Here is a 20336-nt window from a genome sequence, read left to right as displayed (position 1 = left end):
CCAGCCCATCCACCCAGAAACAGTGGGAGGAGGGGGCAGGTTATGAACATTGCGCTCATCATCAATGGCTGCAGGGCAAACTGAAGCAGCGGCAAGCGGCAGACGGCAGCTGTTCGGCCAGGTCGCCCCTCCCCATCCACAGCACTGGCGAAATATGGCCAACGGTGGATCTGTGTCCAAAAAATGTTTTCACCGGCATTTGCATGGTAAAACGGCAACATGGACGTGGTCATCGTCAGCTCCGAGTGTTGTACTACACTCCAAGTCCATTCAATCACACACACATACTCCGCTCCTCCGTCGCGGGGTGGGAGAATCAAAGGATGGAAGCAAAGCCGGAGTAGCAGAACCTAAAACCCAGTCCCTGGCCCTCGCCCTGGGTCGCTGCGGACATCTTTGCCCAGCGGTAACAAATGTCCAATGCAGAGGCTACTCAGCTCACATTTGCTTTGTTTCACTATCCATCCCGTTTGTCCAGGCGCAGGCAGGGAGCATACCTACATATGTACCATTGTGCATATCTGTGCGTGTCGCTCTCCATGTGGGAGCGGATGTTGGATAGGTGGATAGGAGTGGACCGAGCGTAGCTTGTTTCCGGTACGGCACGCAGTGCAACACAACACGAGAAAAGAAAGCAAACTGGCGCCTGCAGTAAATTGAACTTTTGCATTTCAAGTGAATCGCTCCAACAAAGCTTCAATGGTCCCAGTCATCATCCCAAACAGCTAGCGCCAGAGCCAGAGCCATTTCCATCTCCCTGCGCGCTGGACCCTGCCAAACCAAATCAAAATGTTGAAACAAAGGCCATTGGGATGCCCGAATACGCACGAAAAACACAAGTTGGAACAGGAATCCCAAATACCAAGGGAATGAACAAAAATGGAATCTTTTTCAAATTGAAGGTTCATTTGTTTGCTATAGCTAAAGTCAAATATCTCTGAAAAGAGATTCTTTGTGTGCACTTTTTCCATCTCAAATAATAGCTCAGGGAACTCAAATGTTATCCGTTCATCGGGTGTACCTTGAATATTAAGTCACTTTTTTCTCTATATGAAAATGCTGCCACAATAATACCAACCATTCCAAATTGTAGTCCAACAAATATGATTAGATGAAACAGGCCTTATAGATCCGCTCCTCTTCCGGTTTGCCGAGCTGCCATCAATCCGAGCGAATTGTCAGCAAGTAGCCCCAACATCAAGATGCATCCTCAGGGGCCAAGAATTCCCACTTCAAAAGCCTATCGTGAGGGTCCCAGCAGCAGACGATTCGACGGAAATTCTGGAAAAGCCGACAACAGCGATTCCTCAGTGTGTACATCTATTGCACCACTGAATAGTCAGCGCTTTATGTATTTGTCTGAGGCGAACGTGAACAAAATCCGCGACGATATAATTCGACTCCAGACGATCATCGTGAGCCAAGAGATCCGAATTTGCGACTTGGAGAAGAAGTACAAGGCAATTAGTAATGAGAATAACACCGTACTTGTACGGGGCTCCTCGCCGATAGCTGATCCCACTAGCAAAACAAGATTTAGGACCACTGATTCTCCGTCTAGTTCTCGTGCAGCAAAACATCGGCAAAGTCATGAGAATGACACCGTACTTGTACGTGGCTCCTCGGCTGTAGCAGATCCCACTAGCAATACGAGATTTAGGACCAATGATTCTCCGTCTAGTTCTCGTGCAGCAAAACATCTCCAAAGTGATGGGATTGACTCCGAGCTTGGACGTGGCTCCTCGGCTGTAGCTGATCCCACTAGCAAAACAAGATTTAGGACCACTGATTCTCCGTCTAGTTCTCGTGCAATAAAACATCGCCAAAGTAATGAGAATGACTCCGTACTTGAACGTGGCTCCTCGGCTGTGGCTGATCCCCCCAGATTTAGGACCAATGCTTCTCCGTCTAGTTCTCGTGCAGCAAAACATCGCTCAAGCCGACATATCTAGTAACGCAAAATGTCTAAACTAATGTAAGTTGAGAAAAGCTAAAGCATGAAGCATAAAGCTTTCCAATCTAAAGTAAAAATAAACCTAAAAGGGACTAATCCATATTATTATTTTACTTCATATCGAAATGAAGTTCATGCCTTGGCTAATTCACCAATTTAAATCAATATTGACTTAAATTATTTGAATACATTACAAAACCCAGCCCAAACGAAAAGCTAATGTTTATTTCCACAGATTCCCATTCACCATCTAAAGAAAGTCGATTGTCGGCTGTTAAGAACTCGCCGGGCTGGTAAAATTGCCAATAAGACGCATAAAAGTCTACCACCGAAGGTTGAAGGCTTGATATAGTCCTGCTCATTCGATAGACACTACACGGAGTGTGCGCTTGAGGGCACGAGAGGGAAGGAACATTTGCTAAAAACTAAAATGCAGCATCCACTAATATTTCAGACAGAAAGAGCAGCAGGAGCTGGAAGAGGAGAGGCACCATAGTCAGATTAAGTCTGTAGCCACGCAGCCACCGTTAATAGTGCAGGTAATGTTTCTCCAACGACCATGAAGCGGTTCAAAAAGCACTTACAACCGCCAAAATTAAAGCCTAATGGTTTCGTAAGACCAGCAGCGAATACAAATGTAATTCCGAGAAATGCTCAAATTTCGCGCACTGAAAAGAGGATTTATTTTGATGCATCCTGATGTTCCCTTAATCAAGCAAACTAGAACTAAAATGGAGATTTCTACAGAATTCAGTATTCAACTGAATTTTAAATGTTTGCTAAACAGCTAATTGACTGTTTTTTCAGATAAGGCCATGGGAACTGGCCAAACAGTCGCCTCGCCTCAACAGTAGGAATATCTATACGGGGAATTCATTCCTATATTGGAACCAAATTTACGCGGCTATTGGCATTATGCAGCCACTAACCAGACGATCGATCGTTTGGGGAAAACGCGTGCTGAGCTGTCAGGAAAACCCCCAAAGCAGGCACACGAACCATTGAGTCTTGTGGAAAATTAAAATTAATGCGGCTTAGTGGCGATAAGGCAACTCAGTAAGCGATTCCATCGATATGCAATCAATCATAAGATTTGGAATCTCCCAACGAAAATATAACCAAGAGATAAAAAGTCGAGCTATAAAAGACACCCGGCGCGATCATAAACCAGTCACAGTTCATTCACCAACCGAGTCAGCAATCGAAATGGCTTCCCAACTCTTCCTTGTGGCCCTCCTGGGCATCGCCCTGGTCAGCGCTACACCAGTCCCCCAACAGGCTGCCAGTGCTAACTTCAGCTCGGCCATGACCCGGTACATACAGGCCTTCAAGAGTATCATGCCCTGCGGCTACGCCCCCGACATTCCCGTGCTTGCTCCCATTGTCAATCCCTTCTACGCCTTCGACTGCTCCAGCGACGACTACAATCTGAAGGGCAATGTGAGCAACATCCGGATCGAGGGCCTCAACAACTTCCAGATACTGAGCGCCAGCGATTATGGCACCACCGGCGAGGCAGCTTACGACGTTATCTTCCCCAAGATCCAGGTGCTGGGATCAGCCGATGTCGAGGGTTCCATAAACTTTGCCGGGTACGATGTGCCCATCCGTCAGCGCGATGTGATCAATGAGGCCTTTGTGGATCTGCGCTTTGTGGGAAGCTATTCTTTTGCCAACAGCCTGACCAATTCCTCGGGTCTGCGCATCGTCGACTTCAAACTGGCCATCTACTTGGCCGACATTCAGCTGGACAACTGGAACACTCTGTGGAACATCTCCACCAACAACTTCTGGAACCGCTGGAGCAAGACTCTCATTTCTCTTGGTCTAGAGGAGATCCAGCCAAAGATCACCGACTCCTTGTACCAGAACCTGCTCGTCCCGAAAATCAATGAGATGCTCGCCAACGTCAGTATGGAGGAATTGGTGAACTACTACCAGTCGCAAGCCCAGCTCTGGGAGAATGCCCACTGCCAGGCCTAGTGCTAGATGACTCTCCATGTTTCAATCATTCAAATATAGATAATAGCAAAGCAGCAATCTAACTGTGTTTCGGCTTTCAACACCAGTCCAACTACAACTGGTATTCTATATCCGTCATTTTGCGATAATTGCACTAATGGGGCGACTGAAGGCCGTGTTTGGGCTTGGCTAACAATGCTTTGGTGGATGCAGGGGCCATAAATCTCAATTAATTGTCAACACATTTGGTGTATTAAATCAGAAGTAGGTCACCCGACCAACTATCTTCCTATTCAAGAAAGAAGACTTTAGAAACCATTTTTTCGAATGTACTATCTGGACGTTGCGTGACCATCAAGTGGCCCGTGTGACACCAGCAAAAGGATGTTACGAGCGGATCCCACCAAAAACACAGAATGAAGGGAATTAGTTGTAGGTATTATACGATAGAGGGAACTATAATCCTAGCATAAGACCCTAAACGGTTATATCAGGGAATAACTCGATCTAAAAAACGGAAGGGTCAACGGTAAATTGTTTCTAGGGGAGTGAAGTTTATGCGGCTGAACAAATCAAGGCTATCTACTTCACCCTCGATCAAGTTGTGCATAAAAATCACACCAAGCATGTTCTACGGTTAGCTAAGGATGGGAGATTTACTAATAGCAGTCTACTAGAGTAAGATGGTACTCTCACAGCCGCCTCCCGTAAAGCAAAGAGTAAAAAGTTTTTCTGTACTGATACTATACGGTCCTGGTATACGCAGGTGCTGTGTTCTAAGATCGGACAAACTAGCGAGGTATAAAGAGTCTTTGTTATTTAGGGGTCAAAAAATTCCTTTGACAACCTCCCTATAAACCCAAACAAGCCAATGTCCTTCCTTACCATGGTAGAAGTATGAACACCAAGATGATCAACCTGAATAATTATATCAAGAGAATCGCCGCATAGGGTATAGGTATATAGGGTATGATATTTCATTACTTTACATTTTGAGGCAATAAGGTCTATCAAATTTACACAGCACCATGACTGAAAGCGAGTTTGAAGGGAAATATACATAGTTTAAGTAAAGCTGATTTCTAATAAAATAAAAAAAAAATATATATATATAATATACATATACTGGACATGAGCTTAACATCACCTTCATATGCGGATCATCGAGAGTATGCTTATACCGAAGGTGAGGGAGATTTTGAAGAGGACTCTTTGAGACCTGAAACAAAGGTAGTAATCCATCGTGTTTATGTGCTGGAAGGGAGTGGTTTACAGAGTCGAGTGCTTTACTAAAGTCGGTGTAAATAACATCCGTATGTAAGTTTCCTTGAAAGCCTTTAATGATGAAAGAGTTGTTCATTCGTGGTGGTTGATAGCCGCATTATAAATCCATGCTGAGTTGGAGACATAAGTGATTAAAGTTAAGTTAAGCGGAGTTAGATGACTTAGATATATGTACCTCTATTATTTGTTGCGTCAGACTTGCTACCTTTTTTATGGAGAGGAATTATAAAAAGTTCCTTCCAGATCGGGAGGAAGCAAGAGCTATTAATGGACAGGGTGAATAGTTTAAGCAAGAGTCCACGTCAGAACCTCCGGGCAGTACCTGAGTACACAGCCTGGAGCCCCGTCTGGACCCGGTGAAAACACAGGCTTATAAAGTATAAAGCGTTTATTTAACAAATTAAAGGAAACAGAGCCAGGGAACAGGTTATAGTAAGATCTACAGCTCCAGGGTCTACTCTTCCACAATATCATTGCGTCATTTGCATTGGCAGTTTGGATATATTCACACGGATTCTTTTGAGTTTAAAGTTCAAAGTGAAAAGTATTTTTTATTCTTATCATTCCCGCATTTCATCCAGACTTTCTCATTATTTTCTCATAACAGATTAAACGAGTAAGTTTATGTGTTTACTCAGAAATTGTTGATAAGAAGGAACAGCTTTAGTATATTTCTCTTAAGGAGAGAAAAGCAAGTTTTCTTTCCCTTTCTCGAGCAGTTGAACATCTCGAAGCACTTCAAGATGTGGATTTTTTTGATTCTATTGCTTTTGGTACAACATTCAACATTAAAAAAAGTTCCATAAACCCAATAAAGGATTGCAAGACAAGAACACTCAAAAAACGGGAGAAGGAATTCCAGAAAACCACGATATGTGCAACTCCAAGAGGAATAGGTCTGGAATCAAAGGCGTACTTTTGAAGCGGAATTCTTAGCAATTAAATATGTTTGTTTTTCCAAAACAAACAAGAAAAAAAGTTGCATATAATAGAAAACAAGATATATTAATTTGAAAAGAAAATTGGGAGTCCCAACTATCTGGTGGCACTGAAGGTCCACTAGATTGAAGATAGTACCTTTTATGTAAAGTTAAAGATGAAATGAATAATCCACTATTGATTACGATTATATCGATCTGAAAAGTGTTGATGGCAAACATATATTTATACCAGATGCTACCCAGGAAAGTGGGAGCCGTAGAAGAAGCTTTCAATCTCAAGAGCCTGGGTCGATATTCTGGAAATGCCGGGGTCCCATAAAAGACTGGAGATTCGCCACCGCGGACTTAGACAAGAGTACTAAACGCGACCGGAATTGGAGAAAGAGTTACGATACCATTTACAGTCTGCTTGCATTTCTATAAATCTGAAAATATTTCAGAGGTTTAACACCACAACACCTGTATATGTTGGGAACATGAATGTTTTTCTGATGTTCTGTTCAGCTCATCTATCATCTCCAGTAGTAGAAAAATTCAGTGGAACTAAATTAAAAAGTCTCTAATAAAGCTGCTAGTTGGTTGCTTGTGGCTTCGGAAAAGGCCACTCTAAGGGTCTCATCAATTAGAATATTCCGGGAACTCATTCCGATATCGAAACCAAATGAACACGGCTCTCGGTATTTGCAGACACTAAGTATTCGATGGATCGTTTGAAATCGTGTGTGAAACCCCTCGACAGGCGCACGAGCCAATGAGTCATGTGGGAGCTGAAGATATGTAATGCGCCTTAGTGGCGATATGGGCACCCAATAAGCGATTCGATCGATATGCAATCCATCATAAGACTTGAAAGTTTCCATTTAACATCGACTGAATAGATAAGAATCCCAACTATAAAAGACACACGGTGCCATCGTAAACCATTCACAGTTCATTCACCAACCGAGTCAGCAATCGAAATGGCTTCCCAACTCTTCCTTGTGGCCCTCCTGGGCATCGCCCTGGTCAGCGCTACACCAGTCCCCCAACAGGCTGCCAGTGCTAACTTCAGCTCGGCCATGACCCGGTACATACAGGCCTTCAAGAGTATCATGCCCTGCGGCTACGCCCCCGACATTCCCGTGCTTGCTCCCATTGTCAATCCCTTCTACGCCTTCGACTGCTCCAGCGACGACTACAATCTGAAGGGCAATGTGAGCAACATCCGGATCGAGGGCCTCAACAACTTCCAGATACTGAGCGCCAGCGATTATGGCACCACCGGCGTGGCAGCTTACGACGTTATCTTCCCCAAGATCCAGATTCTGGGCTCTTCCGAGATCGAGGGTTTCATCAACATTGCCGGAGTCCCTCTGCCCATCCGTCAGCGCGATCTGATCAATGAGGCCTTTGTGGATCTGCGCTTTGTGGGAAGCTACTCTTTTGCCAACAGCCTGACCAATTCCTCGGGTCTGCGCATCGTCGACTTCAAACTGGCCATCTACTTGGCCGACATTCAGCTGGACAACTGGAACACTCTGTGGAACATCTCCACCAACAACTTCTGGAACCGCTGGAGCAAGACTCTCATTTCTCTTGGTCTAGAGGAGATCCAGCCAAAGATCACCGACTCCTTGTACCAGAACCTGCTCGTCCCGAAAATCAATGAGATGCTCGCCAACGTCAGTATGGAGGAATTGGTGAACTACTACCAGTCGCAAGCCCAGCTCTGGGAGAATGCCCACTGCCAGGCCTAGTGCTAGATGACTCTCCATGTTTCAATCATTCAAATATAGATAATAGCAAAGCAGCAATCTAACTGTGTTTCGGCTTTCAACACCAGTCCAACTACAACTGGTATTCTATATCCGTCATTTTGCGATAATTGCACTAATGGGGCGACTGAAGGCCGTGTTTGGGCTTGGCTAACAATGCTTTGGTGGATGCAGGGGCCATAAATCTCAATTAATTGTCAACACATTTGGTGTATTAAATCAGAAGTAGGTCACCCGACCAACTATCTTCCTATTCAAGAAAGAAGACTTTAGAAACCATTTTTTCGAATGTACTATCTGGACGTTGCGTGACCATCAAGTGGCCCGTGTGACACCAGCAAAAGGATGTTACGAGCGGATCCCACCAAAAACACAGAATGAAGGGAATTAGTTGTAGGTATTATACGATAGAGGGAACTATAATCCTAGCATAAGACCCTAAACGGTTATATCAGGGAATAACTCGATCTAAAAAACGGAAGGGTCAACGGTAAATTGTTTCTAGGGGAGTGAAGTTTATGCGGCTGAACAAATCAAGGCTATCTACTTCACCCTCGATCAAGTTGTGCATAAAAATCACACCAAGCATGTTCTACGGTTAGCTAAGGATGGGAGATTTACTAATAGCAGTCTACTAGAGTAAGATGGTACTCTCACAGCCGCCTCCCGTAAAGCAAAGAGTAAAAAGTTTTTCTGTACTGATACTATACGGTCCTGGTATACGCAGGTGCTGTGTTCTAAGATCGGACAAACTAGCGAGGTATAAAGAGTCTTTGTTATTTAGGGGTCAAAAAATTCCTTTGACAACCTCCCTATAAACCCAAACAAGCCAATGTCCTTCCTTACCATGGTAGAAGTATGAACACCAAGATGATCAACCTGAATAATTATATCAAGAGAATCGCCGCATAGGGTATAGGTATATAGGGTATGATATTTCATTACTTTACATTTTGAGGCAATAAGGTCTATCAAATTTACACAGCACCATGACTGAAAGCGAGTTTGAAGGGAAATATACATAGTTTAAGTAAAGCTGATTTCTAATAAAATAAAAAAAAAATATATATATATAATATACATATACTGGACATGAGCTTAACATCACCTTCATATGCGGATCATCGAGAGTATGCTTATACCGAAGGTGAGGGAGATTTTGAAGAGGACTCTTTGAGACCTGAAACAAAGGTAGTAATCCATCGTGTTTATGTGCTGGAAGGGAGTGGTTTACAGAGTCGAGTGCTTTACTAAAGTCGGTGTAAATAACATCCGTATGTAAGTTTCCTTGAAAGCCTTTAATGATGAAAGAGTTGTTCATTCGTGGTGGTTGATAGCCGCATTATAAATCCATGCTGAGTTGGAGACATAAGTGATTAAAGTTAAGTTAAGCGGAGTTAGATGACTTAGATATATGTACCTCTATTATTTGTTGCGTCAGACTTGCTACCTTTTTTATGGAGAGGAATTATAAAAAGTTCCTTCCAGATCGGGAGGAAGCAAGAGCTATTAATGGACAGGGTGAATAGTTTAAGCAAGAGTCCACGTCAGAACCTCCGGGCAGTACCTGAGTACACAGCCTGGAGCCCCGTCTGGACCCGGTGAAAACACAGGCTTATAAAGTATAAAGCGTTTATTTAACAAATTAAAGGAAACAGAGCCAGGGAACAGGTTATAGTAAGATCTACAGCTCCAGGGTCTACTCTTCCACAATATCATTGCGTCATTTGCATTGGCAGTTTGGATATATTCACACGGATTCTTTTGAGTTTAAAGTTCAAAGTGAAAAGTATTTTTTATTCTTATCATTCCCGCATTTCATCCAGACTTTCTCATTATTTTCTCATAACAGATTAAACGAGTAAGTTTATGTGTTTACTCAGAAATTGTTGATAAGAAGGAACAGCTTTAGTATATTTCTCTTAAGGAGAGAAAAGCAAGTTTTCTTTCCCTTTCTCGAGCAGTTGAACATCTCGAAGCACTTCAAGATGTGGATTTTTTTGATTCTATTGCTTTTGGTACAACATTCAACATTAAAAAAAGTTCCATAAACCCAATAAAGGATTGCAAGACAAGAACACTCAAAAAACGGGAGAAGGAATTCCAGAAAACCACGATATGTGCAACTCCAAGAGGAATAGGTCTGGAATCAAAGGCGTACTTTTGAAGCGGAATTCTTAGCAATTAAATATGTTTGTTTTTCCAAAACAAACAAGAAAAAAAGTTGCATATAATAGAAAACAAGATATATTAATTTGAAAAGAAAATTGGGAGTCCCAACTATCTGGTGGCACTGAAGGTCCACTAGATTGAAGATAGTACCTTTTATGTAAAGTTAAAGATGAAATGAATAATCCACTATTGATTACGATTATATCGATCTGAAAAGTGTTGATGGCAAACATATATTTATACCAGATGCTACCCAGGAAAGTGGGAGCCGTAGAAGAAGCTTTCAATCTCAAGAGCCTGGGTCGATATTCTGGAAATGCCGGGGTCCCATAAAAGACTGGAGATTCGCCACCGCGGACTTAGACAAGAGTACTAAACGCGACCGGAATTGGAGAAAGAGTTACGATACCATTTACAGTCTGCTTGCATTTCTATAAATCTGAAAATATTTCAGAGGTTTAACACCACAACACCTGTATATGTTGGGAACATGAATGTTTTTCTGATGTTCTGTTCAGCTCATCTATCATCTCCAGTAGTAGAAAAATTCAGTGGAACTAAATTAAAAAGTCTCTAATAAAGCTGCTAGTTGGTTGCTTGTGGCTTCGGAAAAGGCCACTCTAAGGGTCTCATCAATTAGAATATTCCGGGAACTCATTCCGATATCGAAACCAAATGAACACGGCTCTCGGTATTTGCAGACACTAAGTATTCGATGGATCGTTTGAAATCGTGTGTGAAACCCCTCGACAGGCGCACGAGCCAATGAGTCATGTGGGAGCTGAAGATATGTAATGCGCCTTAGTGGCGATATGGGCACCCAATAAGCGATTCGATCGATATTCAATCCATCATAAGACTTGAAAGTTTCCATTTAACATCGACTGAATAGATAAGAATCCCAACTATAAAAGACACACGGTGCCATCGTAAACCATTCACAGTTCATTCACCAACCGCGTCAGCAATCGAAATGGCTTCCCAACTCTTCCTTGTGGCCCTCCTGGGCATCGCCCTGGTCAGCGCTACACCAGTCCCCCAACAGGCTGCCAGTGCTAACTTCAGCTCGGCCATGACCCGGTACATACAGGCCTTCAAGAGTATCATGCCCTGCGGCTACGCCCCCGACATTCCCGTGCTTGCTCCCATTGTCAATCCCTTCTACGCCTTCGACTGCTCCAGCGACGACTACAATCTGAAGGGCAATGTGAGCAACATCCGGATCGAGGGCCTCAACAACTTCCAGATACTGAGCGCCAGCGATTATGGCACCACCGGCGTGGCAGCTTACGACGTTATCTTCCCCAAGATCCAGATTCTGGGCTCTTCCGAGATCGAGGGTTTCATCAACATTGCCGGAGTCCCTCTGCCCATCCGTCAGCGCGATCTGATCAATGAGGCCTTTGTGGATCTGCGCTTTGTGGGAAGCTACTCTTTTGCCAACAGCCTGACCAATTCCTCGGGTCTGCGCATCGTCGACTTCAAACTGGCCATCTACTTGGCCGACATTCAGCTGGACAACTGGAACACTCTGTGGAACATCTCCACCAACAACTTCTGGAACCGCTGGAGCAAGACTCTCATTTCTCTTGGTCTAGAGGAGATCCAGCCAAAGATCACCGACTCCTTGTACCAGAACCTGCTCGTCCCGAAAATCAATGAGATGCTCGCCAACGTCAGTATGGAGGAATTGGTGAACTACTACCAGTCGCAAGCCCAGCTCTGGGAGAATGCCCACTGCCAGGCCTAGTGCTAGATGCCTCTCCCTGTTTCAATCATTCAAATATAAGTAATAGCAAAGCAGCAATCCGACTGTGTTTCAGCTTTTAATGAAGTAGAGTTCGCCATAGGCAAGGTCCATGTACAACTGGTATTCTATATCCGTCATTTTGGCATAATTACGATAATGGGTTTGCCTAACAATGCATGGGTGGGTGGGTTAGGAAGGGCCAGTGGAGGTGCAGTGGCCATAAATCTCAATTAATATTCAACATATTTGGTAAATCAAAACAGGAACAGGACTGGAATCGGTCCTGTCGTCTACTTCATCATTTGCAGCAAGCCCCTGCTCCAACTGACTTCGTCATTCGCTGTTGCTCTTGTAATCCGCTTAAGTAACTCGAACAGCAGCGGAAACCGGAAATGAAAACCATACAGTACAAAGCGCGAGTGGAGGGCAAGGCAGGACAAGGTAAGGAACACGTAGAAGACTGAAGGCGACCCCGGAACGAGTTTTGGCTTGAGTGGTGTGGGTCTGTGTCTGGGTCTGGGTCAGGCAAGCAACTTCCGCTGCCATTGCCGTTGCCGTTGCCGTTGCTCGCTTTTTCCACAGCGCACAAAAAGAAAGGCTTTCCTCACACAGAGGGGAACCAGGAAGGAAGGAGTCGGGAAGGAATCATGGCTCTTAAGCTGCACCGGAAATGAAGAATTGCTGCTCGACTCCCAGCGACAGATTCGGTGGTCGTCACAGGTTGACTGACACATACCCAAGACACAACCGCACTGAATGGCCGTCCCCCGAAATGTTACAACATTCTGCTCTATGACCTGACTTCTCTGCTGACTGCTGCTCCTCGTCTGTTTTAAGTGCGCTAGTAATGTTGGGTGAGTGGAAATTTAGGAGGGGGAAGGCCAAACAGCAAATGGCTTTTTCACATTGCGGTTTTCCGCTCGTTGCTCGGGTTCGTTGGCCATCAGCCAGCGCCAGCGCCAGCGCCCGACATCTGTCTGTACATCCGTTCCACAGCGCAGCCTCTAAACCGCAGCGGCGCTGCCAAGTCCATTGTGCCATTATCAATTATTCAGTTTGTGCAAAATGTATAAATTATAATCCCAAGAAGTTCTGATGATCCCACAAGCAGGCTAACACCCGCTCGTTCTCCATTCAGCTCCTGATTGTGGGTCAGCACTGTGTTTCAGCAGCTTAATGTGCACGGATTATAAATGGGATCCCAGGGAACACTCAGGACGTATACAATACCCCTTTAATGTAATACAATTCTCGCTAATTGTTGCGGTATAAAGGAACCTTCGACAAACGTATGACAACAGTTTCTACTTGTGTACTTTAATTACCCTCTGATTTTGATTATTCATATGGTACATTCATACTCGTATTATTCCACTGAGTTCCATAGAATTTCTATCGTTTTATTGCATAATTATTCAGGAGTTTACATTATTAAACTGTTCAGGCAAACACAAAGCGAATATATTTCCCATTTTTTGCTGTTCAATCATCGCTGGACATCAAAAATATATCATAATTCATTAATTAATTATTCTCTAAATGGTGCAACAATAATGACAGCTTAAATCAAATGACAAAAAAAAATTCGTTTACATTTAAAAATCTGCTGTTTTTCTTTGCCCTTTTAGTTCAGTATTTGATAGATTGTTTTATGTAGTTTTCGTTTTGTTTTTTTTTGCGTCGAGTAGATAGAACATTAATTATTTGATGGACACGTTGGATGATATTGAGAGACATAGCAGGGGGAATGGGGAATGTGATTCAATATCGATATAACAAACTCAAATAAATGGTATATTTTTGTAATGCTCTCTCTATATATTTTTGTATATATTTGTTTAAAGCTTTTCGGACATTGTCTTTCACAGACACACACACACACACACACTCTTTCGTTCATCCACACACACGCACACACACACAACTCCAACGTGCCCCTTCCACTCTTCCAATAATTATGCCTTCCTTTATCGGTTCGGTACTCTATAACATTTAAATAAACAACATTCAATCTTTCCGTTATCCGTTTTAGGTTTTAGGTTTTCGTGTTTTTGGGTTCGATTAGTCATACGAGTACGAGTAGTAGGTAGGTTGTCTTGGATTTCGTGTTCCATTCGAATCGCTTTGCGCGAGGGCTAGGGTGGATAGATTATCAATCAATGTTCGATTTCGATTTCACATATTCTACATATCATATACATATATGTACAGATATACTCGTATATATATATATTTATATCGGTGTATAGTATATACTATGGGACTATGATACTATGTTAGTTCTGGTAGGTACTTGTAATACATACATTTCATATCTTATAAGTAGCATTTCAACTATCGTGGGTTCCTTCTCTGTGCGTGGGCTAGGCAAACAGCACATAATGCTCGGTATTTATTATACATATGTATATAATATATATAAATAACTATATATCCTATACCTATACCTATATCTGTATAATTAATTATTACACATTAAACATTTATCAAATTGAATGCATTTTGGTACTAGATAAAAAATGTACTTTAAAAAATAAAATTAATTCAATTTTCTCATCTGTTTTTGCTTTTGTGCAGGCTACAAAAGGGTTCTCCTCCGTCTTATATGTGTATGTATGAAATATATAAAAAGGTATTATAAAAACTTTACAAATAATGTTGAAAATTTGATTTATATTCATCCGAGACTAATTTCTTAAGCAGATCTGCTGGATATTCATATTCATATTCATATTCGTGGGCACATGCTGAGGCTATGGCTTAAATGCTTTACACTCGGTTCTGTTCTGTTTTGTTCGGTTCTGATGTATATTTACTATATTCACATATAAATATTTATTTTAATATTCCTTCTACATATACATTTAAATTGCTCTATATATTTTTGTTAAATTACTTGTTGTCATACGAGTATTGTATCCATTTTAACCAGTTTTTGCTCCAGTTTCTATAATTCCCGTCGCGTTCTAAAAACATTCTAACAAACCCATACGATCGTACAGATATACGCGTTATAAAAATGCACTTTAAAATATGTTCATATGATATCTACATAGTATATCAAGGTTTGTTTCGCTTCTGCTGTTTCTTTCGGTCTAAAAACAAATTCGAGCTAATGTTCGCATTTAAAAGCCTTAAATTATGTTATTTTCATATTTTTTTTTATCAATTTTGTTTGTCCTAGGCGTATCTAGAATTTTAATTATTTTTAAATATCATATAATTCATTCGTAGCAGGCGCCGCCCATAAATGAAAGGAACCAAATTCATACATTTCTCGCTTTCACAGCTTCTAAATTTATGCGTTTTTTACTTTTCATTGAAAAGGTCGTCATAAAAATATATATAGTGGAACCAATTCCAATTTGTGTGTGTTTCTAAAGTAATTTGCGTTACGTTTTCGTTTCCTCAATTTCGATTCCGGACTTAGCCAATTAGGAGCAGAACTCGTGCCAAAGGATTCAGTGCATACGATCCGTCTGAACGCTATAAAAATGCATATTAAAATATTTCTGATGATATTTTCAGCTACCAAGTTCAAAATTCGATTCGCAAATTTCGAAAATCATACATAACCTTTTGCTATTTTTAACAAAGTACATTTAACAAGTTTCCTTGCATTTTATTCTTTTTGTAATTACATTAAATTATTCTTTACACTTAGGCATTGGATGTAAGTATAATGCTCGGGCGTTTCATTGTGCTGCTGCTGCTGTTCTTTTTAATGAAAAACATAGTTCGAATTAGCTGCATTTAAAGCTTTTAAAATATTGCCGTGCTCCGATGGGGCCACAATTACGACAAGTCCAACAACGTGTGAGGTCTAGAATGCATAGGATTGTGTGCGCGTATTTCAATCGTCAATCGTTGGGCATAAGTGAACAGATTTCGTGGTTCGAAGATAAATAAATATAATTTTTGTGCATTCTTTCAACTGTTGCAGGCGTGGGTGTTGGGTTGTAAATTACATGGCGTATCTGGTTCGCTTGTGCGGTTTGCTGTGCTGTGCTGCGTTGCGTTGTGTGGGAGTGGGTGTGGGCGTGTCTGTGTATGGTTTGTGTATTTGTTAAACAATTTCACATTTTAAAATTCGTACACTGTCAGCTTAACTCTATAGATACTAGAACGTATGGCCTACACATATCAAATACTTTAGCTTACACCAAACTATTTACCGTGGCTATTGGCTACTGTATAAAACTTTACATTTAGGCGGCTGCGCGAATTTCTCATATATGATACAAAATGCCGAAAGGTGACCGTATTCAATAAGTTGGACAATCGAAGTGTGTTGTTGTGCGTGCACACTGCTATAACATATATCATCATATATCTAAAGACCGATCAAGACCGATCGAGACCGATCAAGAACTGCAAGAGCTCTGGGCTCGACAACAATGCGACCGAAAATCTAGGGGGACGGGAGACCAGCCATCAGCGACTTAGGCCTCCGTTTCGGCGCCCTTCAGACGCAGGCGGGCAAAGTCCTCGAAGATGATGTCATCGTCCTGCGCCTCTTCATCGTCCAGCTGGATCAGATTGGTGGTGGTGGGCACATCCTGTTGTCCCTGGTCGCCACCTGACCCCGATGCCCCGTCCTCATTCGCGTCGCCCAAGGTGAGCAGCGGCGCCGCCAGGCTGGCCCGCGGCGATCTCTCGCCCAGCAGCGGGGGCTCCTCCTCCTCGGGCTTGGGGTGCATTAGCGTGAACGGCAGCTCGGCAACCAAGTCGCCGTTCAGCAGCGGCGAGCTGATTAGCAGCTTAACCTTGACCTTGTAGTGCACCATTATGCCGAGACTCTCGCGCTGGGCGGGATTGGTGATCAGCGTGCTGGACGCCAAATTTGTGTCCTCGTGCTTCAGCTGTCCGTCCAGGGCCAGTCCCCATTTGTCCTTGTTGTTGGCCAGCATAGGGCACAGCTCAAAGACCTTGGACAGGGTGAAGCCCGGGGCCACCTGGCAACCATCCTCCGACTCGATCTCGGCCACAACGGACTTGTACTGGGCCGTCGAGAAGAGGCAAATGTCCGCGAATTGCCGCACACAGACCTTGATCTTCTTGACCGTTCGATTGGAGTTGTTGGCCACATGCACATTGATCGATATCTTCTCGCCATGATGGTACAGCTCCTTGTCCAGGCTGGCCTCCAGATGGATCTTATTCGGCTTCATCATGAACTCCTTGCTCACCTCAATCGATGGCTGCTCCCCGGCCTTGGACGGGGCATACATGACCTTCCGTATGGTTAGCCGCACCGAGTTCCGTTTGTGTGGCTTGTCCTCGACGTGCTCACCTAATGTAGGATACACATAATTAGTAAGGGCCTGGCTATCCACTTGACTGGAATAATATCATGTGACGTTTGCATATTTGGCTTAGAGGTGTGTCATATCTATCCCTAATGCGTGTGTGCTTCTCAGTGTGTGAATAGATGAAAGAACGCTTGTTTATGTGCGTCATAGATGGTAGGCGTCGGGCATCGGCATCGGCACCGGCATTGTAACCAGATGAATCAGTTATCCCCTTCCCAACCATTGTATGTAGATCCCCACCAAATTCCGGGAATCCACATACAAGGGCATAGTGACAAGAGATGGTTTAGAGCCAGATACAGACAGCTCAATGCCAAGATTTTCTTGGTTGGTTTTCTGTGTTGCCCCAATTGAACGAAATGCTTTCCAAATTGAAGATCGTAAATCGTGCCGCGTCAAGAGGGGCTGAGTTAATTGTTTATGCCAAAAACATGGAGGCAAAGCACATTAAATAAACAAATCAACATACGCCAAGTAAATAACAAGAAAGAGAGTCTATCGTTCAGACCCCGAAGTGTTTAATACTCTAGCAGATAGATGGGACTCCAAAGCGATCTTTTGTGGTCTAAATTAGATGAAATAATCAGATGAAAGTGATTTTTCTAAGAGTGGTTTTGGGAACAAGGTGTTCATGCTGCAGGCAGCAAATAGAAGGGTATGTACAAAGCTTCAGCTTGGAGACCAGCTTTAATGCCGATCAGCAATGTGAGAGTACGAAATACTCGGTCATCATTGATAGTCATAACACCCTCTGCTCGGGTATAGGAAGCTGCCAGAGATCCAGAGTGGGTGTGACGTGCTGTGGAACGCTTCTGTGAATAATTATTTTGAAAATCTCACATTTTATTTAGGTATCATCTAGTGCAGTGCAACAGTAGGCTGTCTATCTATATGTACATATGGCAAGGCCCACCCAAATGCCAATTGGGGTGCCGTTGCCGCTGCCGCTGCCGCCGCCCCGCTCTTTCATTAATCTCTTTATGGCCGCACACAAATTGGCAGAGCCTCCGCAACCAGATAAGAATGAGCGCCAGAAGCGGACAAAAGGCAAGAGCGCGCCGCACACAAAACAGATAGCAATGTGTGCCAAGTGCAAGCGAGATGGCCTGCGGCACTGTCCCATCCCGTTCCAGGATGGGGCTTGGGAGCGAGGAGCGTAGAAGATGTGCGACTGCCAGTGCGCGTGCGAAACGCAAATATGCGCGCGTAACTTCCATAAATCGCAGCTAATTTTTTCGCTGAACAAGCGGCGATCGTATATTGTTGTTAACCTATTATTATTACAAATAAGGAAAGAGGAGAACCGCTCTGCGCTTTAAGCTTTTGTAAGCAGAAAACAAAACCCCTGCCCCCCCCCCACCACTCTTCCGAGAATCAATTGAGTGTTTTTTGGGAGGAGCAGTGTGGAAAACGTCAGCAAAGTCAACGGGAGCGGCAGCGACAGTGGCAGCGGCGCCTAATTAAAGCCAACAACAATACATATCTCGACTGTGATACAACCACCGTCGAGAGCAGCGTCGGATTCCAATTAGAAGCGTCGAATTCCAATTAGGTGGGACGCTGCGTCATCAAACCTCCAATGACATTTTTGCGCAGTCCCCGCTGTCGCTCCATGTAGACGTAGCTGGATTAATTAACCCCGCGTGTCCGCGTGACACATGCGCCACATTATACACATCTATACTCCACTCCACATATTGTATGTATGTACATGGGTACGTACTGCGGAATGTGGAATGTGGAAATGTACATATTTATGCATGTATTGACAATGCCTGAATGCTGCCGCCACTGTTGCAGTCGCTGCTCATCAATGATTTTGACTTTGCCTGACCGGAGCAGAACTCTCATACACACGCACGCACACACGCACAGATGTCGACACATACATTAATAATGGACAACGAGGCAGGCAAGCCCTCGGCTGACTGCCTGCCTGCCTGCCAGCCATATGCCAAAGACTCACCCACAAATGCTTTCAGCTCGTAATCCACACCGCAAGACTTGCCCACATCTCCGGGGGCCGGCTGCAAGGACACCGAGGCGGGGCAGTAGGGTGGCACTTCAAAGTAGAACGGATGTGCATTGGGGCCCAGCTTTTTAATCAGCCGCTCCTGAAGACGGGTCATCGGGCGTTCCAGTTGCATGGGTGGGAAGATTTGCTCATGCGCTAAATACAGGTCCTTGCGGAATGTCAGACCCAGTACGTCCAGGTCCTCGCGACCATAGCGAAAGGCGGCCAGCACCTGGCCAAACACCTTGCGATCCTTGACATACTCGGGATCGATGAAGACCACCCCATCTATGGGATCTACGTGCGTCACATGGTCGACAAAGTCCCGTTTGCCAAGATACACGGTGATTTTGCCATTGGACGAACTCTTCTTGAAAACACGAGTCGCCTGCCGCCGTGAGCTGGCATCGCCGCCAGCCTCGTCGAGGCCACCGCCCCCGCCGCCATCGACGGCAGTGCCGGCCGCTGTGACATTTGTGCTGGAGCCGCTGCCATTGCCGTTGCCGTTGCCTGTCGTGGATATGGCCGTTGTGGAGCCACCGCTGGCTGCTCCGTTTGTGCTGGGGGTCAGTGTGTTCATTGTGTAGTCGTCGACGTTGTTCTAGCTGCTGCTGCTGCTCAGTTCCTTGCCCTGTGCTGCTGCTGCTGCGACTCCCTTATTGATACGGCCCGTGGCTGGCTCTGGTTCCGGTCTGTCTGTATCTGCTCCAAAGTGTTTAGTCGCACACACGCTCGTCGCTTCGCTCTTTGTTTTTGGCACTCCTCGCACTTCGAACAATAAATATGTGCGTTGGTGCTGGTGCTGCAATTTAATTTTTTATGTGTATACTTTATCGCTTATCGATAAGCATTGTACGAAATTTCTAGGGATGAGCGATACATCCGTGTCTGTTGCTGGTCACGACTACTCTCAGAAACAACCATTCGCAATAGGTAGTCCTACGGTGATAAGCGCTCGCCGCCAGTTTTTATGTTTCAACGACCTTTCGAACTAATAAATAATAGCTGGAGGTTATGACCCTCGTCCTTCAAGCTTATCGCTCATAGAATGGCAGATGAATATCGATATGGCGCCATCTATGGTAGTGCTGTAAGTGCTGCAACTAATTTCACGACGTTGCCATATCATGTTGGGCTGTTTCATTTGTTTAAATTTCAATATATATATATTTTTTGTTTGTAATATTCGACGG

At 43.9% G+C, this 20336-nt stretch overlaps 4 protein-coding genes across 4 annotated transcripts; 3 read left to right on the top strand and 1 right to left on the bottom strand.

The window, feature by feature from the left end:
* Positions 1-3160: 3160 nt before the first annotated feature.
* On the top strand, positions 3161-3937 carry LOC6588151. Its single transcript, XM_002013322.1, has one exon. The coding sequence runs from the start codon at positions 3161-3163 to the stop codon at positions 3935-3937; it is 777 nt and encodes a 258-aa protein (XP_002013358.1).
* A 3163-nt stretch (positions 3938-7100) lies between these two features.
* Positions 7101-7877, top strand: LOC113564943. The gene has a single exon (XM_026984519.1). It carries the CDS (start codon positions 7101-7103, stop codon positions 7875-7877), a length of 777 nt encoding a protein of 258 aa, XP_026840320.1.
* Positions 7878-11040: 3163 nt separating this feature from the next.
* LOC6588156 lies at positions 11041-11817 on the top strand. The gene has a single exon (XM_002013321.1). The coding sequence runs from the start codon at positions 11041-11043 to the stop codon at positions 11815-11817; it is 777 nt and encodes a 258-aa protein (XP_002013357.1).
* A 3894-nt stretch (positions 11818-15711) lies between these two features.
* On the bottom strand, positions 15712-20035 carry LOC6588142 (beta-arrestin-1). Its single transcript, XM_026993104.1, has 2 exons — positions 19096-20035; positions 15712-17110 (listed from the first exon to the last, which is right to left on the bottom strand). Exons 1-2 carry the CDS (start codon positions 19721-19723, stop codon positions 16260-16262), a joined length of 1479 nt encoding a protein of 492 aa, XP_026848905.1. The 5' UTR covers positions 19724-20035; the 3' UTR covers positions 15712-16259.
* Between the last annotated feature and the right edge of the window lie 301 nt (positions 20036-20336).

The sequence above is a fragment of the Drosophila persimilis genome, unplaced genomic scaffold (assembly GCF_003286085.1).
Source record: "Drosophila persimilis strain 14011-0111.01,24,50 unplaced genomic scaffold, DperRS2 tig00000000-arrow-pilon, whole genome shotgun sequence".
NCBI lineage: Eukaryota > Metazoa > Arthropoda > Insecta > Diptera > Drosophilidae > Drosophila > Drosophila persimilis.
Note: the sequence above shows the minus strand (reverse complement) of the source record. Positions and strands in the feature narration are given on the sequence as shown.